Raw genomic sequence first — 27,627 nt, forward strand, 5'->3', positions numbered from 1 at the left:
CACCCTCTTGAGTTCACAGCACCTAACACACTCTACTATCCTGTCCTCAACAAGAACAGGAGTGTAGAAAACACAGGCCTGGAGACCCAAGGTCCTGTCTCACTATGTTACATCAACTGTTCACCGTGAGCAATTCCTAACAAAGCCTTAAAGAAAAGAAACTGGGAAATCCATAAGCATCTAACCATTTATATTCATTAATCTGGAAATTAAACTTTAAAAAAACAACTAATGGACAACTGAGAACTTCTACTTTCAAAACTTCGCCTGGTTTCCCTCTACACTGTCACAATGTTGTATAATACTATCTCTTGTTTGATTTGATTTGTTTAATAAACTCTAGCTTCCCTGGTGGCTCAGACAGTAAATGTATCTACCTGCAATGCAGGAGACCTGAGTTTGATTTCTGGCTCAGGAAGATCTCCTGGAAACGAGAATGGCAATCTACTCTTGCCTGAAGAATCTCATGGACAGAGGAGCCTGGCGGGCTACAGTCTATGAGGTCGCAAAAAGTCAGACATGACTAACACAACACACACGCAACATTTATATCAGATAGCCATTTTCAACCAACATTTTTTTACATATAATAGAAAATAAACCGTTAAAAAAATTAAGTAAAGCATCTAATACAAGACCCAGTGATACAGAATAACATCTCCTGCATGTCTGAATTTACCCATTGCTCTGGAATCTAATACAAAATAAACCAAGATCTGCTTTATGGAGTTCTGTTTTTGTCTTTGACCCGAACATTTAATCTCTGCCCCCGATTCCTGCCCACCCATCACAAATCAGCTGTCATGGATCACAAAAGGGACCAGGTGAGTGATTTTGGCAGACTCAATGAAAAGTCAATCATTGCCCAAAAAAATCAAGGCAATGATTAGGTGCTACCTGCAGAAGGATGGGAGATGGCAATGTCACCCCACTCCAGTACTCCTGCCTGGAAAATCCCATGGATGGAGGAGCATGGTAGGCTGCAATCCATGGGGTCGCTGAGGGTTGGACACGACTGAACGACTTCACTTTCACTTTTCACTTCATGCATTGGAGAAGGAAATGGCAACCCACTCCAGTGTTCTTGCCTGGAGAATCCCAGGGACAGGGGAGCCTGGTGGGCTGCTGTCTATGGGGTCACACAGAGTCGGACACGACTGAAGTAACTTCGCAGCTGCAGCAGGATCATTTTATTTAATAGGGCTTCCCTGGTGGCTCAGATGGTAAAGAATCTGCCTGCAATGCAGGAGACCTGGGTTTGATTCCTGGAGCAGGAAGATCTGCTGGGGAAGGAAATGCCAACCCACTCCAGTATTCTTGCCTTGAGAATCCCATGGACAGAGGAGCCTGGCGGGCTACAGTCCATGGGATCACAAGAATCGGACATGACTTAGTGATGAAACCACCACGGCCACCAGCAATCAAGCCGTATCAATCTCTCCCACACAGAAGACAACACTTTTATTTTCCCAGATTCCCCAGTACTACAAACAGAACTATTTTGGTCCCACACATTTCAAAACCTTTTTAAAATTCAGGACAAACAAATGACTGTGGCAGCTTGGGGACACAGGTCCTTTGAGAAGTGCTTGAACGCACAACATCCACATTTTTTAGTTTTTAGCCTTTCACCACACAGAGACCTACAACACACTCTGTTTTTAGTCCAGTGGGAAGAAAAAAGAATTATTACTCAGTCTTACTATGAATAAATTACCCTCCAGAAGAAGTCAACACATACCTTCCAGGAAACTATTAAATGCACTTAAGACAGAGAATTTTCTAAATGCCACTCCCCACCCCATGCCCTGAAAATGGCCCATTCTCTGTATAGGATAAAATGACTTATTTCTGAAGAGTAAGTTAATGCTCAAGAAGGTCAGTTAGGAAGATATATCTGCATTCCATGATTTGAGAAGTTCAACCTGGGCTCTGCCTCACGCTGGTTTAAGAAAATTTTTAGTATGGGTTGTAAATTACCTCAGGAAGGCCCTGTGAAAGCAGTGCTGCCTGGGAAGAGTTGTGTCATATTGTAGCACACTCAGCTGCTCCATCCCCTCGAACGGCACTTGTAATGAAAACACTGCCATATATCTTGATTTGTCAGAGAACAAATCAGTTTTATCTGTTCATTTTGTGGTTTAGTGTCATAGGTATTTTAAAAAACATAATTTATATTTCCTCATGCAATTATATATGAAATTAAATCATCTCACTTTTCCAGAAGCATCAAAATATTTCAGATTAAGTAGAACACACTCATAATGTCTTTGAAGTTTTTGTCTCCCAATCTACTACAAGAAGAAAAGATAAATAAAGGGAAAAGAGGGGGGAAATAAGTAGCCTTTTAATGAGTTAGTCTAGTTATATTAGGCCTTGCAGAGCCTCTTATTTATATAAACAATCACAACAATGTCTGGTCATGCCATAGAGAGGCAGAGTATAGTGACTAAGTCCCTGTCTCAAGAAGCACATGCCTGGGTTGCAACGTCTGAATCCTGGCTCCATCACTTTCTTTCTGGACGTCCTGGGGTAATTCCCTTAACCTCTCTGTGCTTAGTTTCTTTAGGTGTAAAACGTAGGTAATTGTACTTATGTCACACGTGGTTTGTGAGCATTAAGTGAATTACCACATGCCTGGCACACAGTAAGCTCTATGTTCCCTAGCATTATAATTAGCAACAATATGCACACCATTTTTTTTTTTAAGGACTAAACCTACATGAAAACATAACAAAATTATGTCTTACTAATACTGAGGTATACCAATGAGAGACAAGAGAAAAATATTCTATTGGTGTGATCTTTCGGGGATGATAAGTTGGTTATTTTTTGTAAACTTAAAGACAATGCAGCCAAGATCCCTCATCAAATGTTAAATGACACCTCATTCTCCTGGGAGAACACACCACACCCACAAGTATTTTAATCCCCCTAACTTACAACAGAATTGAACTTTTTTTTTTTTTTCCATTTACCTGGCTGAATTAGTTCTGCTGAGAGACTTGGACAAAATGTATAATCTTATTAGTCACAACAGGAAACTTCCTTTTAATAAGTTAAGACAGAAAAACATAACTGATTTTAATTCTGTTCGTTTAAACTGCAAATGGGTACGTTTTAATATCCACCAGGGGTTACAAGTAAAAAAAGGAAAATAGCAGCAAATTATAACATTGTATTATGTAAGATATAAGAAAACACTGGTTTCTTAACTAAACTCTTTGTTCATATGAATCGATATTTTTGGTCACATGAGTACATTTTTATAGATAAGCTGGGTTACATAAGTCCTGACCAATCTTTGCTATGCCCATTATGAAAATCCACCTAAATATTTGTTGAAAGCAAATACTTCTCTCTGAGCTTCCCAGGTGGCACAAGTGGGAGAGAAACGTAAGAGAAGCAGATTTGATCCCTTGGTTGAGAAGATGCCCTAGAGGAGGGGGTAGCAACCCACTCCAGTATTCTTGCCTGGAGAATCCCATGGACAGAGAAGCCTGGTGGGTTACAATCCATAGGGTCACAAAGAGTCAGACATGACTGAAGTGACTTAGCACACACACATGCAAATACTTCTCTATATCCAAGGGCCACCAACATAATCACATAGGAACAGAGTGATGCCGACAGACAGACCTCAGTGTGAGCTGAATGATTCCAGAAAAGCACACAAAAGGGAGATGATGCGAACGGTACCAATGACACTGCTAGGAAAGGATGCAGGGTAGGAGGCCATCTGACTTCTAACTAGGACCATCTGACACCTGCTAAGCTAAGAGAACACTAAGAAAATAAGCCAGGTCGGTTTTAGAACTATAAAATACAGAAAGGAGACAGAGAGGTTCATCTCGTTCCCATGCCCAGTAGGATCTGAGGTCCTCTAGAAACAAACCACCAAAAAGGGATTACCACCCACTGCTCCTGCAAGCCTGGGAGCTTTCATGATTTGTCTGACAAATTCCTACCTCCAAGTGTGAGCCATGCTCAGTCAATTCAAACACAGGAAAAACCTTCCCTAAGAGTTTCCCCCAATGACTCTTTCAGAACATCTCCATCTATTGCACAGAGCAAAAACCAGAGGCTAAAAATCAGACAAACTGTCATCAGTTATTAATGCCTGGGCCAAGGGACATTGTTAACACAGGATTGTCATTGTGAAACTGGTAAGCACTCAGTAACTAACCCACACAATGCTGTGTATGTGTTTTTTAAAGAGGAGAAAGACCAAAATGTGGCAAGAACGAGACTATTATAAAAACAAAATATGCAATCAATTAACTAAGGTTTCCTGAATGACACAATGTCTTTTAACTTTTCTCCCACATTAAAAAACTTAACTCTTTACCACAAGGCAGAGGTAAGAAAGAAAGGAGGCCAATGCCAAAACACCTACAATAAACTTTTTTTTTTTTTTGGCCTCATAGTACGCAGGATCTTAGCTCCCAGACCAGAATCAAACCCTCACTCCCTAAATTCAAAGGGTGGAACCTTAACCACTGGATTGCCAAGGAAGTCACTGCAATGAACTAACCTAGAAAAAAACATTCTCAAAGGGTATCTACATTGTCACATGAACAGTAGAGCTGGTCACTCTGATGGTCCAGCATGGCCTAGACACAGTATCTGTACTTAACACCTCCTAATTCACTGACCACTCCTAAATCCTTCCAGATCATAAAAAGAAAATAAATCTTTCATATTCACTTTGAAAACCAAAACTTCACTATTACATGATATTAGAAATAATAATAAAGAATATGCAAATTATATATTATAATATTAAATGAACCACAGATTAAAATATTGCATATGTGACCTCAACTATTTTAAAAAATGCCCTGCACTATAACAAAAGATCCCCTGGAGAAGGAAATGGCAACCCACTCCAGTATTCTTGCCTGGACAATCCCATGGACAGAGGAGACTGGCAGGCTACAGTCCATGGGGTTGTGAGAGTCAGACACGACTTAGCGACCAAAGAAAGATAACTAAAGAAGAGTGCCTTAAAATGTTACCTACATTTATTTCTCGGTCACTGGTCTGACATGTGGGTGGTGTCTTTTTCCTTTTTCTGTATTTTTTTAGTTTTCTATAATTAACAAGCACTAGTTTGTTATTGGGTTTGTTATTAGAAAAAGTTGTTTTTTAAATTTATAAGTTTGTAAAGAGCTTAGATATACAAAAATGGGAGTCTCACAAATAAGTTCTCATAAAATGCCATCCCAAGACAGCAAGTTCAATTTTGTTATTTAGACTCATAACAAGCTCCCTGCTCAATTTAAACATGTATATGTTCAGTTACCAATTCCAAAATGTCAATCTTTGGTTTATGCCTGTATAATAGAGTTACTATTAGTTTGAATTATAAACTAAATTGGCAGACTAGAAATATAATGCCACAGAGGGGGAAATTGGTTAAGTACACATTCTATGCAGCCAATTTTTGCCGTCAGCCATGCTACTTACCTCTTTGAATGTCAGTTTCCTCATTGGTAAATTGTGGGCAATTATATCATGTATTTCATAGGAGTTAGTATGAGGACTGAATGAAAGACTACATGTGAAGCACCTAGAATTATAGCTGGTGTATAAGAAGCATTAAATAAATATTAGTGCTTCATATCGGAGAAGGCAATGGCACCCCACTCCAGTACTCTTGCCTGGAAAATCCCATGGACGGAGGAGCCTGGTAGGCTGCAGTCCACGGGGTCATGAAGAGTTGGACGTGACTGGGCGACTTCACTTTCACTTTTCGCTTTCATGCATTGGAAAAGGAAATGGCAACCCACTCCAGTGTTCTTGCCTGGAGAATCCCAGGGACGGAGGAGCCTGGTGGGCTGCCGTCTATGGGGTCTCACAGAGTTGGACACGACTGAAGTGACTTAGCAGCAGCAGCAGTACTTCATATTAGTTAATAATTAGTTAATAATATTTTTATTAATATATTCATAGCATGTCTATTCCATACGTTTCAGTTTCCCTCACAAAAACTAAACTATGGCTTAATCTAAGCTAATTTTGATGTATTTATTTGTCCTATTCCAAACATGAATAGTCCAAATAGGTGAATTTTTCAGAAAACTGAGGCTTACCCTTTTAGGCACCTACATCATTTTATTTTTAATCCTCAAACCCCATTCAAAAGCTTCAATTCTGTTCTGGCCAAATGGCTACTTTCCACAAGTTTAAATTTGCCAAAACTTCCTTCTAGACAAGATGGGGAAAATAGGATCAACATACGCATTAATTTATTGCCAGGTCCTACTTAACATTTTTTTATATATTTATAGTTTTCTATCTCCCTTACTGGAATGTATCTTGACAGCAGAGGCATTATATGTTTGGTTCTTTGCTGTGCCCTCAACACCTAGAACAATGCCTGGCACATAATAGGCACTCAAGAAATATTTGTTAAGTGAATGAATGATACAGTCTGTGAGAGAGCCACAAAACTAAGGTATAATCTTCAAAAGTGTCTGCATTGTCTCTGAAGAAGGGAATGGCTACGCATTCCAGTATTCTTGCCTGGGAAATCCCATGGACAGAGAAGCCTGGCAGGACTACAGTCCGTGGTGTCACAGAAGAGTTGGTCATGACTGAGCAAATAAACAAAATAAGAAAAATGACAATAACAACAATAAACAAAAATGTCTGCATTGTGTTCCTCTCCATAAAAGGGGCGCAGTAAAACTCAGCTACACTTCTTCCAGTCATGCTCTAAAAGACTTAAGATCTTAATAAAGTACTTCCTTTCCAAATAATTCTAATCTCTCTTTTCCCTTGCAGAGTATCTAAAGGAGACCCCCTTTCAAAGAAACTTCCCCCTTCCCTTAAGGAAGCACTGTATTCATAATAATAAAACATGACACTTGAATTTTGTATTTATTATTCTGGCTCTGGAGCAGATATTCTCAAGAACCATCACCTTAAGTCGGTAAAACTGGTCAAAGCGTTTGATAAGAACAGACTGTCCTCTTAACTTGGCTCCCAGGATGGTGGGCCCAGATTTTCACCTGGGAGATTATTAGGCCTTGTAGAGCCACATCATTGAGGACAGAGGTTTGACTGTGCTATGAGCATTCCAGCATTTCATTCTTTGATTTACAAAACTGACAGAAAAAATATGTTGGATGCATTTCTCTGACTAGCTGGAGCTGGAAGCTGAGAGAAACCTTGGGCACTGTCTATTTGCATATAGCCTGCAGCGATCTTTTCCAACCTGAGTAACTAGCTTGTAAAACAGTAGCGCAGATTTGCTCTTCTGTCCTGGGTGACATTTCTTCAAACCAAACAGGGGCAGACAGGGAAAAACCTTTGTTTCCCGCACTGACAAACAAATAATCTTGCTAGTTACTGCTTTTGAGCAAGTAGAACCTTGATGTAAGACTCTTTAGAGCTCTCAAAGCTACTATCAAAAAACTCCAAAACAACAACAAAAACACTGCTTTTCAAAGCACTGAATTTTAAATGCTCATCACAATCATGTGAAATCTATCTGGCATCTCAAAAACCAAACCAAGGAGCTCATGAGTGACCAAATGGTCAACTGCATGCTTGTTCCGCAAGCCTGCCTCCCACAACCACTGCTGAGCTCCGTCACACAGCAGACAGAAGAGGTCCCTGACACCGCAGGGCTCCTTTTCCGTGCCAAGATGCCTACATACATTACAAATAAACTTCCCACCAACTGACACTACACAATGAATGAAGAGTTTGTTGCAGAGTTTATATCCCATAAAATTTTTTAAATACAATTATATTGTATCTGAGAAAATTTGGACAAAGTATAAATGTAAAATGCATACGAATTTTAGAAGAAAAAGGAACTACAGTTCTGAAATTTCACAATTACACAAAGAATTAACTGAAATTATAAGAATTAGATGACAGAGCTCTTATCCAGATTAAAAAGGGAAAAAAGAAAGGTTTTAAAAAGTATTTGAATATTACAAAATGTCTATGGCCAAGGATTTTTTACTATCATGAATGTCAAAATAGACTTTATTAAATATGATTGGTATAGCATCAAGACTGAGAATTGTTATCAATGAAAAGCATTAAATATAAAGGATCTACACAAAAGGTACCAGCACTGTCTATTGTATCATTTATGAATGTGCTTTTTACCAAATGAGTTCCTTTCACAGAATTGCTACTGCATCTTCTTAAAGCACAAAAAGAGTGGGTCTTCAGCAAATGACTACCCTGTATTTTAAATCTATACGTTAGTAAATGACAGTTATACTTTTGAAGGGAATAGAATAAAAAATTAAACACAATATAAATTGTATCAGAGTATCACCAATTTTAGATGGTAGGTTTCCTACTCATAACTCCTCAAAAGCTATATATTTTTAATGGGACATACTTTAATTATTAAATAAAAGTTGTATATCACTGTGGGTCGATCTCTTTAACCTGGATCATTTTATATGAATGCCAAAACGCAGAACTAAGATGATCACTCCCCTCCAGGTCAAAGGCATTAATGCCCAAACTGCAAAAAGAAGGATTTTAAGCAGTTTAAAAAATACATCAAAGCTAATGGTCACCATGACCAACCGCCCCAAATAAAACATAACTGCAAACATTGCTAAACCCGTCCCTCATAATAGAGAAAATAATGAGCTAGTTTTGTCTTTAATGAATGATTTCCACTAATAATGATTTTTTCCGCTGGACATTCTGGCAAAAATTTCAAGGTCAGGTGTCAAGTGAGATCAGATTTTTTTTTTTTTAATTCACTGCCCTTAACACTTTTTATCAAACACTTCCTACTTAACAGCTAGGCATTCTGCAAATCAAATTGGATAGGGTCTTCACTCTCTACAAATTTACATACACACAACAATTCCATCAGCTGATCTTTAAATGAGTCATAAATACATTTTTATGTATTTTAAATAACACTTATGACAATATAAACAAAAATTAGAAATACAGAAATATAAACACATATTAGATATTCATTTTTAAGTATATAACAGACAAAGAAGTAAGATGAGCATTCTTCTTCCCCTAGCATTTAGTGATAAAGTAGTGCTTCAGGTTTTGCTATGTGCAGGTGAATAAATACATATGCACACACATATACATGAATACTTAATTTTACGTAGTAGAGGAGGGAAGAGCATGGGGGCTTGTTAGAGATTTGTGTCAGCCCAGCCAGTGTTTTACATTTTGGTCCATCCAGCTCTAATGAGGGTTGAAACATGGTTAACAGCAATTTGGGGTAGCTTTCTTAGCTCTTTTTTGAGAGCCACAGAATTTTGTAAAAAGCAGCTTGTTTATTAAAAGTTTGCTCCAAGGCCTAAAATTTCTAAATATGCACCTTTTTTCCAACATTGCCCTTATAAAGAAAAAACTTCTGAGAGTCTCCCAAACATGAGAGTTTAATTAAAGAAGAAAAAGTGGGAAAAAAAGAGAGAGAGTGAACCAAAGAAAGAAACTAAGACAGACAAGGCAAGAGATCATTTAAAACATTTTCAGTAGGGAGAATGTCAAACTTTCAGAGCATGAAAAACCTTTCAGCTTTAGACAACATATGTCTTTTAATCATTATTTCTCTGTGTCTCAAAAAAGTGATTTTTCTGAATTCCTGTCCAAGGTCATGATTAAGCTTATTAATTTTTTATTTGAAATCATAATATTTACATTTATAGAATTGGGGCTTTCATTAAGTTTAGCAAAATAAAAATAATTCTGAATTAAAGAGCAAATGTAAGTTTTAAATTTAAGAGAATGAGAAACCCATAGATTCAAAGACTTAAGATACACATCAACCAAATACAGTATGTAGATTTGTATGGCTCTAATTTGAATAAACAAACACTAAAAATATATAGATATAGATATAAAAAATTAGAAAAATTTGAACCTTGACTGGATATTTTACATTAAGGAGTTATTATCTTTTATTTTTAGGCATCACACTTGTAGTTCTGTTTTTAAAATAGTCTTTAAAAGACAGTAAAATATTTATGGACAAAATATTACATCTAGGATTATTTCAAATAATCCAGTGGGAGAAAAAAAAAAAAAAATTAAAAAAAAAAAATCCAGTGGGAGAGAGGTAAGAATGGGTAGAAGCACAGATGAAACAAAATCGACTATAAATTGCTAATTGTTGATCCTAGATGATGAGCTCATGAGTATTTAATACACTCTCAACTCTGTATGTATTATATATGAAAGTGTATTCTATGTAAAGTTTTCCCAATATGTGGTATGTTATAGAACTAACCCACTAGAAAGTATATGATAATAAAGGAATAATATATATAAAATAACATTTATTTTATATAACATAAAATATAAAGTAATACCACTCCATTCCTTTTTATATAAATATTCTCACTGCTCTGGTTTTAAATCTTATTCTGTATATTCTTATCATTGTTTATCGTTCGTAAGCTGAAATTATTCTCCCTTCATACAATGCCTTCAAACAGATGAGGTCTACGTAAACACTGACACAATATCTCTAAGTTCTGATCAGAATAATTTAGATGCCAGCAATCCCCTAGGTACCCTTTGAATAACTACCTCTTTGAGTCTAACAGTTATGATTGGAATGTTTGGCCACACCAAGCATAGCCAAAACATCACTATGGAATGATGACATGGGATAATCTACAAATGGTAATAGCTGAACAATAAGTAGTCAAACTGGGGGCTTCCCAGGTGGCTCAGACAGTAAAAACTCTGCCTACAATGCACAAGACCCAGGTTCGATCAATGGGTTGGGAAGATCCCCTGGAGAAGGGAATGGCTACCCACTCCAGTATTCTTGCCTGGAAAATCCCATGGACTGAGGAGCCTGGTAGGCTACAGTCCCTGAATAGCAGAGTCAGGCAACTGAGCAACTAACCCATTCACACTTTCACAAGGAGTCAAATTATACTTCACTTCTGATGAAAACAGCAAGTTAATGAATGGGAACCAACTTCACACACAACTTCATATACACATAAAAATTCCTTATGAAAACAGTTTAGCAAAAATGAATCTTAATAAATGTTCAAAAAATATTTACAGCATTCCTACCGACTTCCCATTGTGCTATGTATCACTCTAAGAAAACAAAATGACTTCCAGTTCATGAGTCCAAATCTAATAATTAAAGACAGTAAACTGATACTTTTTAAGAATGCATGTTTCTCCAGGGTAATAAACATCTTCATTTGTTCACTCTTCTAACATTAACTAAATGCCTACCACTAGTGCCACCCTTGTGTTCTGAAGAAATGGGCCTGTGAGAACAGAAGAGTTTCACCAATAAAAATCAAAGCCTGGGACTTCCCCGATGACCCAGTGGTTGAGACTCCGCACTTCCACTGCAAAGGGCATGGGTTCAATTCCTGGTAGGGGAACTAAGATCCCACATACCTAGCTGTAAGGCCAAAAGAAAAGCAAAGCCAACATTAGGGCTGTTTTTTAAATGAAGACAGCAATGGACAGAAGAGACAAATAAATAGCTTTCCTTAGTAAAACCAAGTAAGGATTTCCTAGAAATTGTAACCCATATTTCCCACCTCAACGTCTATTTCCAAAAGCTAACAAGAAGAAGAGATATTCTCAAGTGTTTTTCAGGAAGAAAATAAACATTTAGTTAAAAATTAGCACCAACCAGTAAACAAATTTTATATGCATCTCTATTCTCTGAGCCTCAATATCCAATGTTTCTGAGCTCACAAGGCAAAAACTAACTAGAAATCCATATACTAAACTTTTCTTGTATAAGCTCCGTGAAAGCAAGATATTTTTTCCAGTTCTTTTTCCCCAGAACCTAGAACGACTGATACACAGTAGGTGTTTCATGCTACTAAATTAATTAATTTGAAGATGAGAATTGCTGAGAAATATGCTTTACTTGCATATCAGGAATCATTTTAGCTTCATAAGAAAGAAATGTATATTTGAATTATGTAACTTACCATGTACATGTGTGCTTAGTCGCTCAGTTGTGTCCGACTCCTTGTGACCCTGTGGACTGCAGCCCACCAGGCTCCTCTGTCCATGGGATTCTCCAGGCAAGAATACTGGAGTGGGTTGCCATGCCCTCCACCAGGGAACCTTCAAGACCCCAGGGCTCAAACCCACATCTCCTGTGTCTCTTGCATTGCAGGTGGATTCTTTACTCAGCCACCTGGGAAGTCCACATACCTACTACAGGCCCTCTTTATAGTTTTAGGAGTTGGCGTCAATAAACAATTTTGTGAGGCTCTTGTTTTTAATGAAATCTGTCTCAGTTATCTTGAAGAAATATTTCTGTACATTCCATTACGGAAGTGAAATATATATAATTTATCATTATTGAATATATGTAATCGTCACAAAATAAATAAAATCATTATGTAAGAGTAATCCAAATCCAAAAGTCTTGCCTTTTAGGCCTTATGTCCAAAAAGTAAAAAAACAAGAATTACAGAAGAATGGACTCCTACCCTGACTCTACATTTCCAGTGATCAGGGCTGTCACTGGACAAACCTATGGTTGAGGCTTCTGACTCAGGAGGTATTTAACTAGGCTTCAGATTCGGCTCTTCCACCCACTAGTCCTGTGCCCCAAGGAAAGTTATTTCCCTCTCTTTACTTGCCTCAGTTTCCTCATCTATGAAATGGGAAACATTTAAGTCACTTCAAGAGCTGTTGCGAGAATTAAATAAGTGAGTACGTGTAAATCTCTTAGAATAGTGTCTGGCAAACAGTAATTGCCCAATTTGTTACCTTGTACTATTAAAACTCCAAGAAACCTTTGTACATCAACTATACTTTAATAAATTTTTAAAAACCCTTATTTTATACATCACAGGGGCCCATTAATGACTTATTGCTCTTTGCTTTTTTAATCTGAAACTGAAAAAGACAATGGAAATAATGTATCTATATCATATACAAGTTTTCACACCTATGGCTAAATTAACAACTTCCCCCTTATTCAGAGAAGAATTCATAGAGGAAGTAGAATTTCATACTTACATTTTTTTCTGATTGGAAAAAGAAGAAAATCCCATGTAATCCCACAACCCACCCAATTGATATTTTCATATATTTCCTTTGTCTTTTCCTATACATATAAGTAGAATTTTATATCATTGATATTATATTTGGCACTCTGCTTGATTCAAGTTACATTAAATGCATTTTTTGTGTCACTTTTTAAAAATGTCATTTTAAACAGCCATATACATTTAATTTCCCTGTAGTAGGAAATGGCAACCCACTCTCCTTGCCTGGAAAATTCCCTGGACAGAGCCGCCTGACAGGCTACAGTATATGGAGTCACAAAGAGTTGGACACAACTGAGCAACTAAGCACACACTGCACACACATTTAACCATTCTAATACACATAAGAAAAAATGGTGACTGATACACTTCCTCTAAACTCGTAACTTTTACATACTCATGACCCACCCCCCAAAAAAACCAGCCAGAAAGGATTTTTGCTTATTTATTTTTCTGCATGTTTGTTCTTAAATAAAATTTTCTAGTCAAAAATAAATTTTATTATAAAGTTTAAAAATAAATTTTAAATAGGAAGCAGGAGAGAGAAAAGATATCCATTTACAAGTTAATCAAATGTACACAGCAAGGAATCATGTTGCCATCACTGCCACCTCCCAGAGTCCACCATCTACCGTGCAAGTGTGAATAGCTACATAATCAGTAGGATAAAGAACTCTCTTGGCCATGTGGAGAGGTCCATGGCTATTACCAAAAGCCTTGTGGAGCAAAACTGAAAGGATGAAAAGGAACAAGAAAGACCAATGAAAGGAGTGATGCTTTAGAGGGGGAGGGTTACTGCATAGCGTTCCCTAGGTTAACACTCCTCTTCCAAAAGACTGGAAGCTACTTTTGATCCACATACATTGACTCATAGTTCAGCATATAACATAAAACGTGCCGGTTGTTCTTAAGGCTACCTATTCTGGGAAAAGCAAAGAGCTTGCCATCTTTAGGCTTTTTGCATATGCAAAACAGCTGGTCAGATGAATCCTGCATCTCATATCCTTGAGAATCACAGAAAGTTAATGGCATATGTTCTGGAAACTGAAGGGTTTGGGTCAATAAAAAGCCTAATGCCCATGGTTTATGACATTATCTTGTGCTCTTATCCTCTCTTGGGTCCAAATACCTGGCTTCAAATAAAAACGGTTACCATAAAATGGGGAGGGGAAGGGTTGGATTAGAAACTCTTGAATTACATTTTAGTAGATTTTCTATCATCCTTTATAAGAAAATATTCTTTATTAAAAAAACTTCAGCTCACCTGGAGGGAATGACCTCTCAGAAAAAGTAACTGACTATGCTATGCTCACTAGAGTACTTCCCAGATGACTCAGTGGTAAAGAATCCACCTGCAATACAGGAGACACAGATTCCATCCCTGGGCCTGGAAGATCCCCTGGAGAAGGAAAGAGCAACCCACTCTAGTATTCCTGCCTGGGAAATCCCATGGACAAGGAGCCTGGTGGTCTACAGTGCATGGGGTCTCAAAGAGCTGGACACAACTGAGTGACTAAACAACAACAACACGCTTACAAGAGCATGGGTGTGCGGCCTTGTCATTGGAACATGAGTGTCACTTGAAAATAACATTGCTGATGTATTTTCTCTTTTAAAGACAATCTGAATACTATTCTAATTCAATTACTGAAGCTCTTTTCTGGCCATGTCAAAATGAAAAATCTTGTTTCAAGAGTCTAACTTTGTAAAAATAGGCTCAAGAAACCAGCTCTCCCTGCAGTTTAGTTTGGCCCAACTTCTCCAACACAGGAAGAAGAGGTTCAGAAACACTCAGTTTCTCTGCCACAAACGCACTTGCTAGGAGGTCACCCAATGACTTCTCCATCTTGAGAGAATTACCTAAACTAACAAACAAATAAAACCAGAACAAAACAGAAAACTAGACATATAAAACCTCAGGCCTTGAATAGCCAATCACATTTTGTTCTGCGTCCTTTTCTAGCTTCCTCCTGCTCTGCTGTTTCTCCAGCATGTGAATGATCTGTCTTATCATGCATTGTTTGGTCTATAATATTAATAAATGTGCCACAAACTGCACACATGTGATGATCTGAATGACAACAAGGATCTAATACATTTATTCCAAAATAAACAATTCTAAGTTTTTCCATTTGCCCAAAACAGAGAGCAGCAATCTAAAATAAAATAAATGAACTGTGATTTTTTTTCTCCTCTGTGAAATTATAGTACAGGACCTAGAGATAATACCTTCATTTACCTACAAAATAAATTATATCTGCAATCTAGAGCACCTTCAGGATGTTGATTAAACTTTTACAAAGTGTAATATTTAGTCATTTTTAACCACCATTTTCAAAAACTTTGGGGAAGCCAATATTCGCTTTTGGCTTTTTTCCTCTTTAACCCTCCACTATGGACCATATTTCTTGCTAGTGGATCTCATCTCGGTGAGTAGAACTCTCAGTCCACATCACTGAATGGAACCGTGTGGCTCCCTAGTGCAAATTTCCTGAGAGCCCCTGCCCTGAGCATGTGCCAAAAATCAAATCTTTGCCACTTAGTGCTCTGTGCTCCACATGTGAGCTCACGGCGCGTTGAGCAGCCGTGCTAACTGAGATGGATGGCCCTGTCAAACAGGAAGCTGGCACACCAGGATGCAAGCAGTAGGATACAATGACCTTTACATTCAGAGAAAATATCCCTAAAATGGCATGAAAAGTTTATGGGGGGGAAGAAGGGGGGATTCTTTTCTTTCATTTGGGCACATAGCATGCAATAAAAGCAATGGTGCCCAGCGTGCAATTTGCTCGGGATCAAATCTTGAATCCCTCACACAAGAAGGAAATGAATCATCCTTTATCATGCTGCTTTGAAAGCAGTGGACTCTACGATTCAGCAGTATGTATCGCTGCACCCGGACAGGCCAAGTGGAGGGATTCAGCATGCACTTCAACTCACAATAACCCAGAGACTTGGGAAAACATTCCTAATCTCCTGTAGATGGGTTGGTTTCAGATCGTAGAACCAAGATATAATTTGAATATTTAATTTAAAAAAAATTTTAAAAGTAATAATCTGCTTACAAAATCAGAGTCAAGAGCTTGGGGGTTTAAATCCCATGTTCTTGGTCACCATATTTGTAACTTTTTATAAACTGCTTAATCTCTCGTTTCCTTCTCTAAATAAATAGAGGATTGTACCAACAGTTCTTAGGAAGTATATGAGGAGGAATTCATCTGAAAAAGTAGCAAAAATTGATAGCACATACACAAATGTTAAGTAAGGATAGAAATTAATATATGGAATAAAACCTGGCAGTCATATGCTTCTGTCCTTTATCATAATCTATACAATTCAATCATTCCAGCACAAACATCATTCTATTGGGTCAAAAATTTGTTTTTCTATTCTTCAGGTTTGGGGATATTTTTGTTACTTGTTTTGTCAATTATTTGGCATAAAAGAACAATGGGCAACACCAGTTCACAGTGAGGTCCCTAGTGCTGTACAATTCACACTGAAATAACGAAGCTAATTTAATATTTATTAAATCAGTAAAATGAATTAATCACTGAGACACTGAGCATTTTTTAAATGACTGGACCACAGAACTACAGACAGGTTTTCAAAGATACAAAGTACAATATACGAGAGGCATACATTTTTTTTTCTATTTAAAAACTGATCATAAAGTACAAAAGCTGCAGGCCCAAAGCAGTGAATAAACTTAGAAAACTGAAAGCTTATAAATCACATATTAAAGTTTGGATAAGTTAGGAGTCAAATGTCTGAGTACTCTGAGAACACTGATTTGGGGACTTAGAGAAAATAAGAGAGCTATCAATGCAAAAAAAAAAAAAAAAACACCCTCTATGATGACCACTTTGAAATGCAAACGGCAAAATGAAATGATTTTGGTGGCTCTAGAGGTGCTGGTCAAATGCTTCCCAAAGCAACCAGAGAACAAGATTCTCCATGAAACATTCTGCTGTCTACTGTTTGGGAAAGATGCTAAATGTGACCATTCTCCTCCAATCCCTGTTTGGAGAATTATTTTGGGGCACATACTCTTCCTCAAATCATGACATGCCTGAGGCACGGGGAGGAGAAGGAGATGGGAGAATACCTTGTGCTTGCGCTGCTGAGCTGTGGGAGTAGCCCAGGGCCAGGAGCGCAGTCTCCACCAGCTGGCTGAAAAGCACGTCTTTGCGAACCAGGACGAACTCAGCATGCTCTTCCCTGTTGTCATATTCAAGAGAGCCGTCCAACTGCTCCACCACACAAAAGACAGGAATCATCAAACCTGCAGGGACAAAAATCAAGAGCAAAACACAAACATTACAAAGCAAATCCCAGTCACCATCATAAGAAGGGAAGAGACAGTTATAAAAGTCACTCATCTGTGATTGACAGTGGCTTGGATTAAACAAGCCTCTTAGTTGGATAGGCCTAATGGGAAAGCTGTGGATTTTTTTCCTCTTCATTATTACCATCAGACTGCAGCACAACTGCCCCAAGCAGTGACAGAAGCCCTCAGATTCTAGTCACTAAAAAGTGGAGTGCCCCAATCAAGGTCTCCTGACCGAGAAACCTCAAGTTTATAGCCAGCACGTAAGTGAGATCAAGGAAACCTTCTGTCTCTAGCATCCTCATGTCTACGGTCTTATTATTAGCTATTAATGGGACCAGTATTTTCATATCAGATGTGCTTTTGTCTATAAATATTGTAAGACACCTAGGAGGGAAGCATATTTGATTTGAGGCCCTAAGCTATTATGAGAATATGTACAAGAAAATGGATAGGAATCTAAAAGAAACCCCTCTTGTATCTTTTATGTTTCTAAATATTATTAAATAGGCCATCAACTACTCTGCTCACATAAGTCTTAACTGATATTTAATTTACATCAAAGTCTGCATACAAATATGAAACTTTGTCTTTTAAAAAAAATTACTATGTTATATGTTAACACCAGTTACCACTCGAAAGGAATACCTCTGCTTATGTTTTCAAAGAAGTAAACCACCCTAAAGAGTAAAGCAAATTAATGTAGTTGAAAATCTGTTGAAATCTGTTGTCACTGAAACATTTCTCTGCTTTGTATCAATGTGTGAAAAGCTAAAAAATGTTTAATTCACTAAAGATTTTTTTATAAACTGTTTTTTATTAGAAAAAAAAGTCATACAGGCATTTAAATCTAAACACAGCCATGACAAAAGAAGATCAAAGCTTTACCAACATACAAGTAATAAACATGGACTCCGCCCCACGTAATTCACATAAATTAGTACGTTACGGAGTAAGGATCTGCAAGAAAAACTAAAAGTTATGAAGGGGGAGGTAGAAGATCAGCTGGTCATGGTGACAGCATTTCACAATAAAAATAAGACCTCTGTGTAAAATGACATATGTGAGTATGACCTCTGACACATAGAATGCATAGGAGTTTCTCTAGAAACCCCTCCCTGTTGCCTGGACACTGGAAGCTTCCTGACTCACTCTGATCTGGAAAGCAGAGGGTGGGAGCAGACATTCTGCAAACTACCAGGTCACAGATTTAGATTTTTCTTCTAAAGATAATACAATGGTGACACTGGTTCCCATGTGCTAATTATTATTATTAAAGATAATAAGTATTGGATGTAATTATTAAATGTAATCATTATTAACAATAATAATACTCATTAAGAATTGTTATCATTAAAGATCATGGTAATTATTATTAAGCCTGCACAACAGACTAACAAGTCACACCACACCATACCTGACACAGCTATTAATTTAGTATTCACTCCTAAGAACAACAAAGCAGCATTATTGTCCATTGCCCATATACCATCCATGGTATCAATTTATGGAACATAGGAAATAAGGGTGGGGCAGACATTATTTTAGACAAAGAAGAGAATTTAGCCTCGCCACATGGTGCCTTACAAAATATTTTTTTTAATTATGATCAGCACTGTCATATCAAGTGCTTATTTACTTATGCCCAGTTTATTCCCAACTGCTTGTAAGACATGTAGTGAATAATATAAATGAGATTTCTTCCAAATTATCTCAGTGGTCATTCATTTATCCAACTTTTGTTCCCTGAATACCTGCTGTGTGCCAGGTATACCCCATGGCTCTAGTGATACAAATGAAAACAAGCTTGCCCTGCTCGTACCCTCAGTGCAGTTGAAGAGTGTTGTAAAGTCTTCCTAAGCAAGCATAATGGCATGTTATAGGACCGATTCACGAGAGCCCTTACCAGCACCGAGTAGCCTCCATTTAGACCTTTTAACTCTTACATACTGGTAAATGATCTTTGTTCAAGGAAGCAGGTTGATTTCTATTTTTAATGATTTAAGTATATGCACACATACAGCCATGTAGTCAGTGGTGCCATAAGCTACTTCATCACTAATACCTGTGTGTACATAAGTTTCAATGCTGAAAATCCATGGGCAGTTCCTAATGTCAACATCTAAGTGTCACACATCTGGAAATCACAGATAAGACCTTTAAATGAATCCAGTTGCTCCATAACCTATCATGCAGCCATTGCTTTAGCAAATATAAATCTTCCTCAAGTAGATGGTCACCTGAAAAAACTTAAGACCCCAGTAATTTTTTAATAATATTAAGAGCTCATGAGTTAGAGATGAACTACAATACTAAAGCACAAAGATTTATACCACGTAGAGATTTATTTTTTGAAAATGTCAATGATCAAAATATTTCCTAAATATTTTATTTCAGTGACTAAAGGAAGCAAATTGTTATCTGACATGACAGCAATAACAGCTCACAACCAAAAAGCAAGTACCTGTTCCTCACAGGCATCGCCTACTTTCAAAAAAAGAAGAAAAAAAAAAAAAAGGACATTTATAAAACAAAACAGTATTAATCAGAAGTATATGATAACAGAATCTGTTCTAAAAGCACATATACATGTAATACTAAAAGCTATCATAAACAGGTTATATTTAACCACTAGAAAAAATGTACCCTTTTAGTAGAATTAGATCAATCAAAATAATGATAAAATCTTTACACTGAAATGCAATTTTTACAAAAGAAGAGGAAGGCAGAAAAATAGATGCAGTTACTAGTGACAATGACAAGAGAAACGAAAACCAGTAAAACAGTACCACTGCGGTCAAATGCAGGGAAGAAGAAAATTAAGGTATACATTTAAAAACAGCAAATTCCTAGGAAAGAAAACTATGAAACGATGAGTAGATATATATATCAAAAAATATATATATTTATTCATTTGATCACCCCATTTGCTCCAAGCAAAAGACAAAAAAAAAAAAGTGACAACAGATGAAAGGATAGTGAGAGCATGTGACAAGCACTTCAAAAAATAAAAATGGGAAGAATTAAAAGTCCCAATAAAATAAAAATAGCAATGTAAAACTAAGATGCATTCATAACAAAATTTAGAAATGATCAAGAAGAAAAATAAAGACACTGTTGTCCTCACCCTATACCTAAAGCTTATGGCATTATTTTTCTTTTATTATAGCACAGACCATCTCCAGATGATCAAGTAGAGAACTTTGAACCTTTTGATTATAAGCCTCGCTAAGCCTTTTATAATTGCAGGAGGTAAGCAAGTGGCTTAATCTAGAGGACAGGCACACAGCCCTAGCCATTTGCTAGAAATTAAGGGCTCTTCTGACAAATTGGGATAAATGGCTAATTCTGTTGTCAGAGACGTAAAATAAGCAATGGGACTCTCTCTATAGAAAAATGCATTTTCCCAATTGTTCTTAGTTACGATGCTCAAATTGCCATTTTCATCATGACATGATTTCCGAGGAAGTGTGCATCATTATAAAGAGTTAACCTGATCTTCAGCACCACAGCCCTGCAAACACAGACATGTGGGGAGAAGGTTGCTGAGAGCCAGGATGGAGTGAAGTCCTGCCACTATCATTACTAACCTGTTGGAGTTATTTGTTTGACCTCTCAGCTAAATTCCTCCTAGCTAAAATGTAAATAATAATATCTACGTCCAAGAATGGTGTGAGAATTAAACAATGTAACATAGTTAAGTGGTCTGACAAATAGCCCTCCAATAATGAAATCCATTTGGTTTTCTTTTTTCAAAATCAGTATTAATACCACTTCACAGAGGAAAAAAAGAGACCAATAATTTTTTTCAGGGTCCACCATCAAGGCTCAAGATACTTCCTGAAAAGCATTTCTTCAGAATGAAAATCATACCAGTAATTACTGAATGGCTTAATTAAGATGCTTAAAGGCTTAACATGTTCACCATGCCCCACAGCAAAAGGGTGAAAGTGTTAAAAGCACCATACTTAATATGCGAAGGACTTCCCTGGTGGCTCAGCCTACAATGAGGGAGACCGGGTTCAATCCCTGGGTCGGGAAGATCTCCTGGAGAAGGAAATGGTGATCCACTCCAGTATTCTAGCCTGGAAAATCCCATGGACCGAGAAGCCTGGTAGGCTACAGGCCATAGGGTTGCAAAGAGTCGGACACGACTGAGTGACTTCACTTTCACTTTCACTTTAATATGCTAAAACTGCCTTACAGGAGCCACTAGCCACATGCGGTGACGGAGCAACTGAATGCTGACTAGTCCTGAGCTGAGATGTGCCGTGTGACACACACACACTCAGTGTCAACAATTTAATATCAAAAAATAAAAAATAATTATATTTAACTCAAAAAATTATTCTTATTAATTGAATATAGAAATAATATTTTGGATACACTGAGTTAAACAAAATGTATTATTAAAATTAATTTCATCTGTTTCTTTAACCGTTTTTGTTTTTTTTTTAAAGAAGCTACAAGAAATTTAAAATTATACATGTGGCTTTTATTACATTTTGATCAGACAAAGCTGCTCTAAGCAATCTGCCAAATACCAACATATACAATGGTTTTTCTGACCCAGGATAAATACACCACAACCTGATTAGCAGGACAATTGTGTCATTGTCACTTATCTCTCCTCTGTGTTCCAGATCTTAAGAGACTTGAGGACAGATGTACTCTTGGTTAAACTCCAATATCTAATGTGATATCTTCCCTGTTTCATTGAACAAATTGTAGGTTATTGTTTCACTTCTAACTATATTAGTCCAACTTCTTTAATAAAAGAAAGACTTTTTTTTGTCTTCGCTTCATTTCAGAGAACAAAATCTAAAGTGCTCAGGAAATGACAAGATACAGAGATAAATGTGAGAAAAAAGTACCGTTTAATGTGCTGGATCTAACAGTGAAAGATGAAAGGTCCAGAGGCAGAGGTCTAGAGCAGGATTCTAGTGTCTTCTGGGACAGCTGGGACACAAAATGACACTCTCATCTGCAGGGCAACTCCTAACTCATCGAGTACTGACTTAAATTCTTACCTTTGTTTCTTCCCTGTTTACCCTGTGAAAGGGTTATTATTACTCTCATCTGATAAACGAAGAAGCTGAAACTATAGGAAAATTAAGAACGATGTCCAAAGAAACCAAGAGAAGCAAGAATAAAGCAGTTCCAGTTAGCCAACTTTAAATCTCAGGCACACAGCATTCCTGGGGCGGGGGGTGGGGGGGCGCGGGGGGGGGGCTGTCGGTTGAGGGGGAGGTGTCAAAAAACAACACTCCAAAACCCACACCCACAGAAATATAAATGTGTGACCTTTCAGTAAAGGACCCTTCACCACTTGTGGTGTCCCAAGTGGGTAACCCATGTCATTTGTAAGTGAACAGTAACGCGTCTGCCTGCAGTGTGTGAGACCCGGATTCGATCCCTGGGTTGGGAAGATCCCCTGGAGAAGGAAATGGCAACCGACTCCAGTACTCTTGCCTGGAAAATTCCATGGACTGAGGAGCCTGGTAGGCTACAGTCCATGGTGTCGCAGAGAGTCAGACACGACTGAGAGACTTCACTTCAACTTTCAATAGCCTACTGCGTGTCAGGGTATTGACATGGGTGCAGAGGAGAAACCGAACACAGTCACTCACAAAGAAAGGCTCACAAAATGTGTCCTTCTCCAGTGTGGGTGAGCAGAGGCTCCAGGCTCCTCCTCAGCCCCTTCACCTGCTAGATCCACCCTCATTCCTAAACCTGCCCCCTGAATGACAGGAGCCAGTCTGAGATGATAGGAGGCCAGCCTTTTTCCTCCCCTCTTTCAAAGAGCTCCTGAAACCATCCTTTTCCAGAAGAAAGGCAGCCACAGGGCCTTCTCCCTTCCCTGGGGGCAGCAGTAGATCAGGTTCTATTACCTGAGAAGGCCCCTGGGCTAATTGAAGATCACAAAGGCTTTAGGGCAGAGCCTTGCATCTGTATCTGTTCCTTGTATAAAACTGAGCCAGGAGTAAAGCATCACCCTCAGCAACTACCACAATCAATAAATCACAGATCCGCAGAAACACTGAAACAAATTCTACCAGGGAAACTAACTGAACAACACAGAGGCTTCCAGAGGACTGGGAAGGCGGGTGGGAGTGGGGGCAACTATCTTTTCTTACTGCAAATTTACCAGAAACACAAAACTACTGTTTACTTGCTCTAAAACCTCATATCCTCCCCCTCTCTGTCTCTGTTTCTCACATAGGCACAAGCACACACAGTCTCGCCAATTTTAACCTCTAGATTCTTCCTTCCACCCTGAAACAATAAAGGCACGTTTGAGTGCCAAGAACTGCAACCAGAAACAGAAAGGATGAGGGTGTCCTGCACCACCTTGTTGGGGTCCCAGGAAAAATTTCAAAATGGATCAAGGGTGTCTTCCCTACTCCCCTCTTTTCTGCTCCTACTCTCAACTCCCAGGGACCAACCTCCTGAGCTCTGATGGCCCCAGGCTCCACATTCCACTCCAGCTGCCCACTCCCCCAGGAGCTGAAATTCCAAAGAGATTAATAGATAAAAAGATGCAACACTTTACAGTTTGAACGGTTTGGTAGTCTCTTAATCTCCTCAGATACATTTTCATTGTTAAAGAAGTACACTGTAGCCCATATTAACTTCCAGTGGAAAGATCTTCAGGTAAGGTAATAAAGAAAAACATGCTTTCACCAGTATTAGTGTGCATGCTATGAACATGTGTGAGTGCTAAATTGCTTCAGTCATCTCTGACTCTTTGCAACGCTATGGACTGTAGCCCTCCAGGCTTCTCTGTCCATGGGATTCTTGGGGCAAGAATACTGGAGTGGGTTGCCATGCCCTCCTCCGGGGGATCTTCCAGACCCAGAAATTGAACCCACTTCTCTTGCATCTCCTGCATTAGCAGGTGGATTCTTTATGACTAGTGTCACCTTGGAAACCAGTATTAGGAGGGCAAGTAAAATCATCTGGGGGCAAATGAGCCACCTATAGGTGGCACAGAGGTCCTCTAGGCTCCCCTAAACTGCTCCACTTTCCAAAGTTCCTCTCTTTTGCTTGTCAACTACAGATTCTTAGAAGGATCAATTTATTTGTTTTTGCTGTTGGTGTTGTTTTTAACACTTCCCGAAGAGGAAACAGGAGGCAAGATAGAGATGGGACAGCTGAAAGTCCTGGTCGTTCACAGGTAGAAGACCAGTCATTCCTACAATTATGGGGAAGGCAAAATAATTAGTCTAAGGGCATGACCTGTTCATCCATGACCCAGTTGCTTAGAATTCAGAATTAGACCTCCAAGTAAAGTTTTACCTATAAAGCTCATTGGTGCCACTTTCTCTGTGTGGAGGTGAGGAGAAGGTAAGACTATCAAGAAGTATTTTATTTTCAGAATTCTCTCTAGTAAAACCAGATACTACTTTATAGCCCTTGGGGCAGATCTTAACTTTGGAAGATAAGAACAAAAAATAGGCCAGGGGTAGGGCTGGCCAAGTAAGCTCTGGTCCTCTCACTTATCACCTCAAAGGCTCATATTGGGTTTAAAGTGGTAGAGAAGGGAGATGAGTTTTCTGGTCTTCCAGATCTCTGATTCCAGGCCTGTCCCCAAACTGAGAGGCCACAATTCAACCTGAAAACAGATCTGAAGGCTAAAGGAAAACTCCAGGTCTCTCGATACACTTCAGTTCCAGAAATGCGGTGGCAGGATCAACTTGGCCTGGCTGTCTGCAAAACAGGACTTCATAGGCATGCAGGAGGCACAGTGTAACTGCTCATCTAAACCAAAACTTCTGAGCTCCACCTGGGAACACAGCCACAGCAAGCCTGATCCAAGGAACTAAATTCCTAGATGTCAGGAATGTCCAGTTACAGTGAACGAGAGGCTGGCCATTTCCTTCTCCAACATGGACCCGTCTTAGATAAGTCCTCACCCTCCCACTCCCTCTTCCACCCCCAGACTGACCTGCAGCAGACCCAAGAGAAATGTTTGTTCATTTTAGCAAAATGCTAATTGCACCCAAACATTAATAACCACCATTAATAGGCAGTGTCGGTTCTGGAAACCCCATGACTCCTCAGCCATCTAACTGGTCCACATCACTTTGGCCCTACTGCATGGCATTCAGCATCAGCAGACAAGGAACATTTTCTAGGAAAGGATCCACACACATGGATCCAGGAGTGAACTTACTCCATGTTTTCCAGATCACGGGGGCCTGCACGACCACTGCCGACAGAAATTGTTTTTATCACCACAAAGGCATCCCAGACTGGCACAGGACTCTGCTGGCTCACAGCACCTTGCCCTGTGACTGTACACACCCTAGAGCCCGGAGGGCATCTTATCTGCAGTCCTACCCACGTCCTGCACTGAAGGACAGCAGCATCTTTTCTAAGTGTAGTAACTACAGAGAGATAAAATGTTTACCGATCCCAGAATCAAAACAAAATTTAAGAAAAGAAAAAAAGTCAAATATGCAAGTTTGTGTATCACAGAAGAGTTCAAACATATGGCACACTGTGTGAGGACCCCCCAGCTCAAAACTAAATTCTTCAGGTTCTTTTCATACTGGGTTAGAAATGCATATACTAGTAAGTCTTGAGACTCAAGGACATGTTAAAATGACTGTGAAAGTGAAAGTGAAGTTTCTCAGTCGCGTCTGACTCTTTGCGACCCCATGGACTGTAGCCTATCAGGCCCCTCCGTTCATGGGATTTTCCAGGCAAGACTGCTGGAGTGGATTGCCATTTCCTTCTCCAGGGGATCTTCCCGACCCAGGAATCGAACCCAGGTCTCCCGCATTGCAGGCAGACGCTTTACCATCTGAGCCACAACTCATTAACATCAGGATCTCCGTCCTCCATTTAGTAAAATCTTATTCCGGAGGTTTCTGGGAAGGTAATTTTTTTAAATAGTATTGAACTAGAGATGTATTTGTCGCTCCCTTCATTCTTATTATCCTCTCTGGAAAAGCTATTTGCAACTCAGAGCCCCAGGAATGAAAAAAGGAGTCAGTAAAATTTATCTTTGTTAGCAAACTAACATTTGCTTCGTCATCACAGGTTTTGAGCTCTGCCTAAATGTTATTTTATCTAATTTAACCGTTAAAAAACCCTTGATTAATTTCTCCAGTGTAGTGTTAAGAAAAGCTAACTATACTGAGGTTCTCTAGCAAGGAATTAATAAAGGAATCAAGCACTTGGCTCTCAATAAGACAAGACTACCCAGATTTCTAGCGGGAATATTCCAGAGCACAAGCATGTTTTCTTTGGGGAGTTTAACTCACCAAAATTATTAAAAATTGAGATCAAACACTAGTGCAAAGCCCCAAAGGAAATCATACTAGAGTGGAGAGATTTTTATCAAATGAAAACCTGAAAAGGTAAAGTTTTTATAGTGAGAAATAAAAGGCTTTCTCCCTTACAAGAAAAAAAGTCCTGCTGCCCTATATCTATGTTTAGGGTTCAAATAGCAAAACATATACAGATATTTAATAAGTGTGTAAAGATCGTCACTGTGAAATGAATGCAAATTTCACAAAGCCAAGCTTAAACAGACAGGCAGCCATTACCATCCTTTCCCAACCACTAAAAGCCATTCTCATTCTTGTACCTAACAAATGCCTCCACTGAGATGTAATAGCAACCAGGTCCTTGAAATGGCTAACACTGGGAGGTAAAAAAGAAAAGAACAGGAGGGGAGAGCAAGAAAGCCAAAATCATACTGTGTATTCTGCAGTTCCCTAAGGGGACACTGAGCTCTCTAGATTGCAGTACATAGGATATTATTATTGTGACTGAAATGAAGTTAATAAAACCCAGCATACAGACTGGGGAAACTCAGGTCCCCACTGATGGAATACTTCCCACACAACGTATTTTAAGCATATATGTACCTGTGTAATTTATAGTAGTTACTTAAATAAGAAAAACAAAACAGAAAAAACTAGGATATTGTTTTTCATTTTATGATTCTAAGACATCTCTTTATAATTTACATCATTTCCCAAAGGCAATATTAAATTTGATATTATAAAACCAAAGAGACTATTTCAGCTCCTGAATGTAAATATACTGAAACTCTTAACCTCATTCTTGATGTTATCGAAAGGATATCACCCAATCATAGGAGGAATGTAATTCCATTTTTAACTATCTTTGAAAAGTGTCACAAAAGCCCAAAGTGATTTGTCTCCTGGAAAAAAAAAAAGTCATAAACCTTTATCCTAAAGAAAATATATATGTTTCTACCTTTCTTAAAGCACAAAAACCCTGGGAGACCACTGCACTATTTTAGAT

The 27,627-nt window shown here is 38.5% G+C and overlaps 1 protein-coding gene across 4 annotated transcripts in view; it reads right to left on the reverse strand.

Moving 5' to 3' along the window:
* SATB2 (SATB homeobox 2) overlaps positions 1-27,627 on the reverse strand; it is a 205,993-nt gene that overhangs the window by 156,350 nt on the left and 22,016 nt on the right. For all 4 annotated transcript variants that reach the window (XM_010860926.1, XM_010860927.1, XM_010860928.1 and 1 more), the window contains one exon: positions 17,122-17,298. In XM_010860926.1, coding sequence (XP_010859228.1) covers positions 17,122-17,298 — 177 coding nt within the window. The remainder of the gene's footprint in view (positions 1-17,121; positions 17,299-27,627) is intronic.

This window comes from Bison bison, unplaced genomic scaffold (genome assembly GCF_000754665.1).
Source record: "Bison bison bison isolate TAMUID 2011002044 unplaced genomic scaffold, Bison_UMD1.0 scf7180017864471, whole genome shotgun sequence".
Lineage (NCBI taxonomy): Eukaryota > Metazoa > Chordata > Mammalia > Artiodactyla > Bovidae > Bison > Bison bison.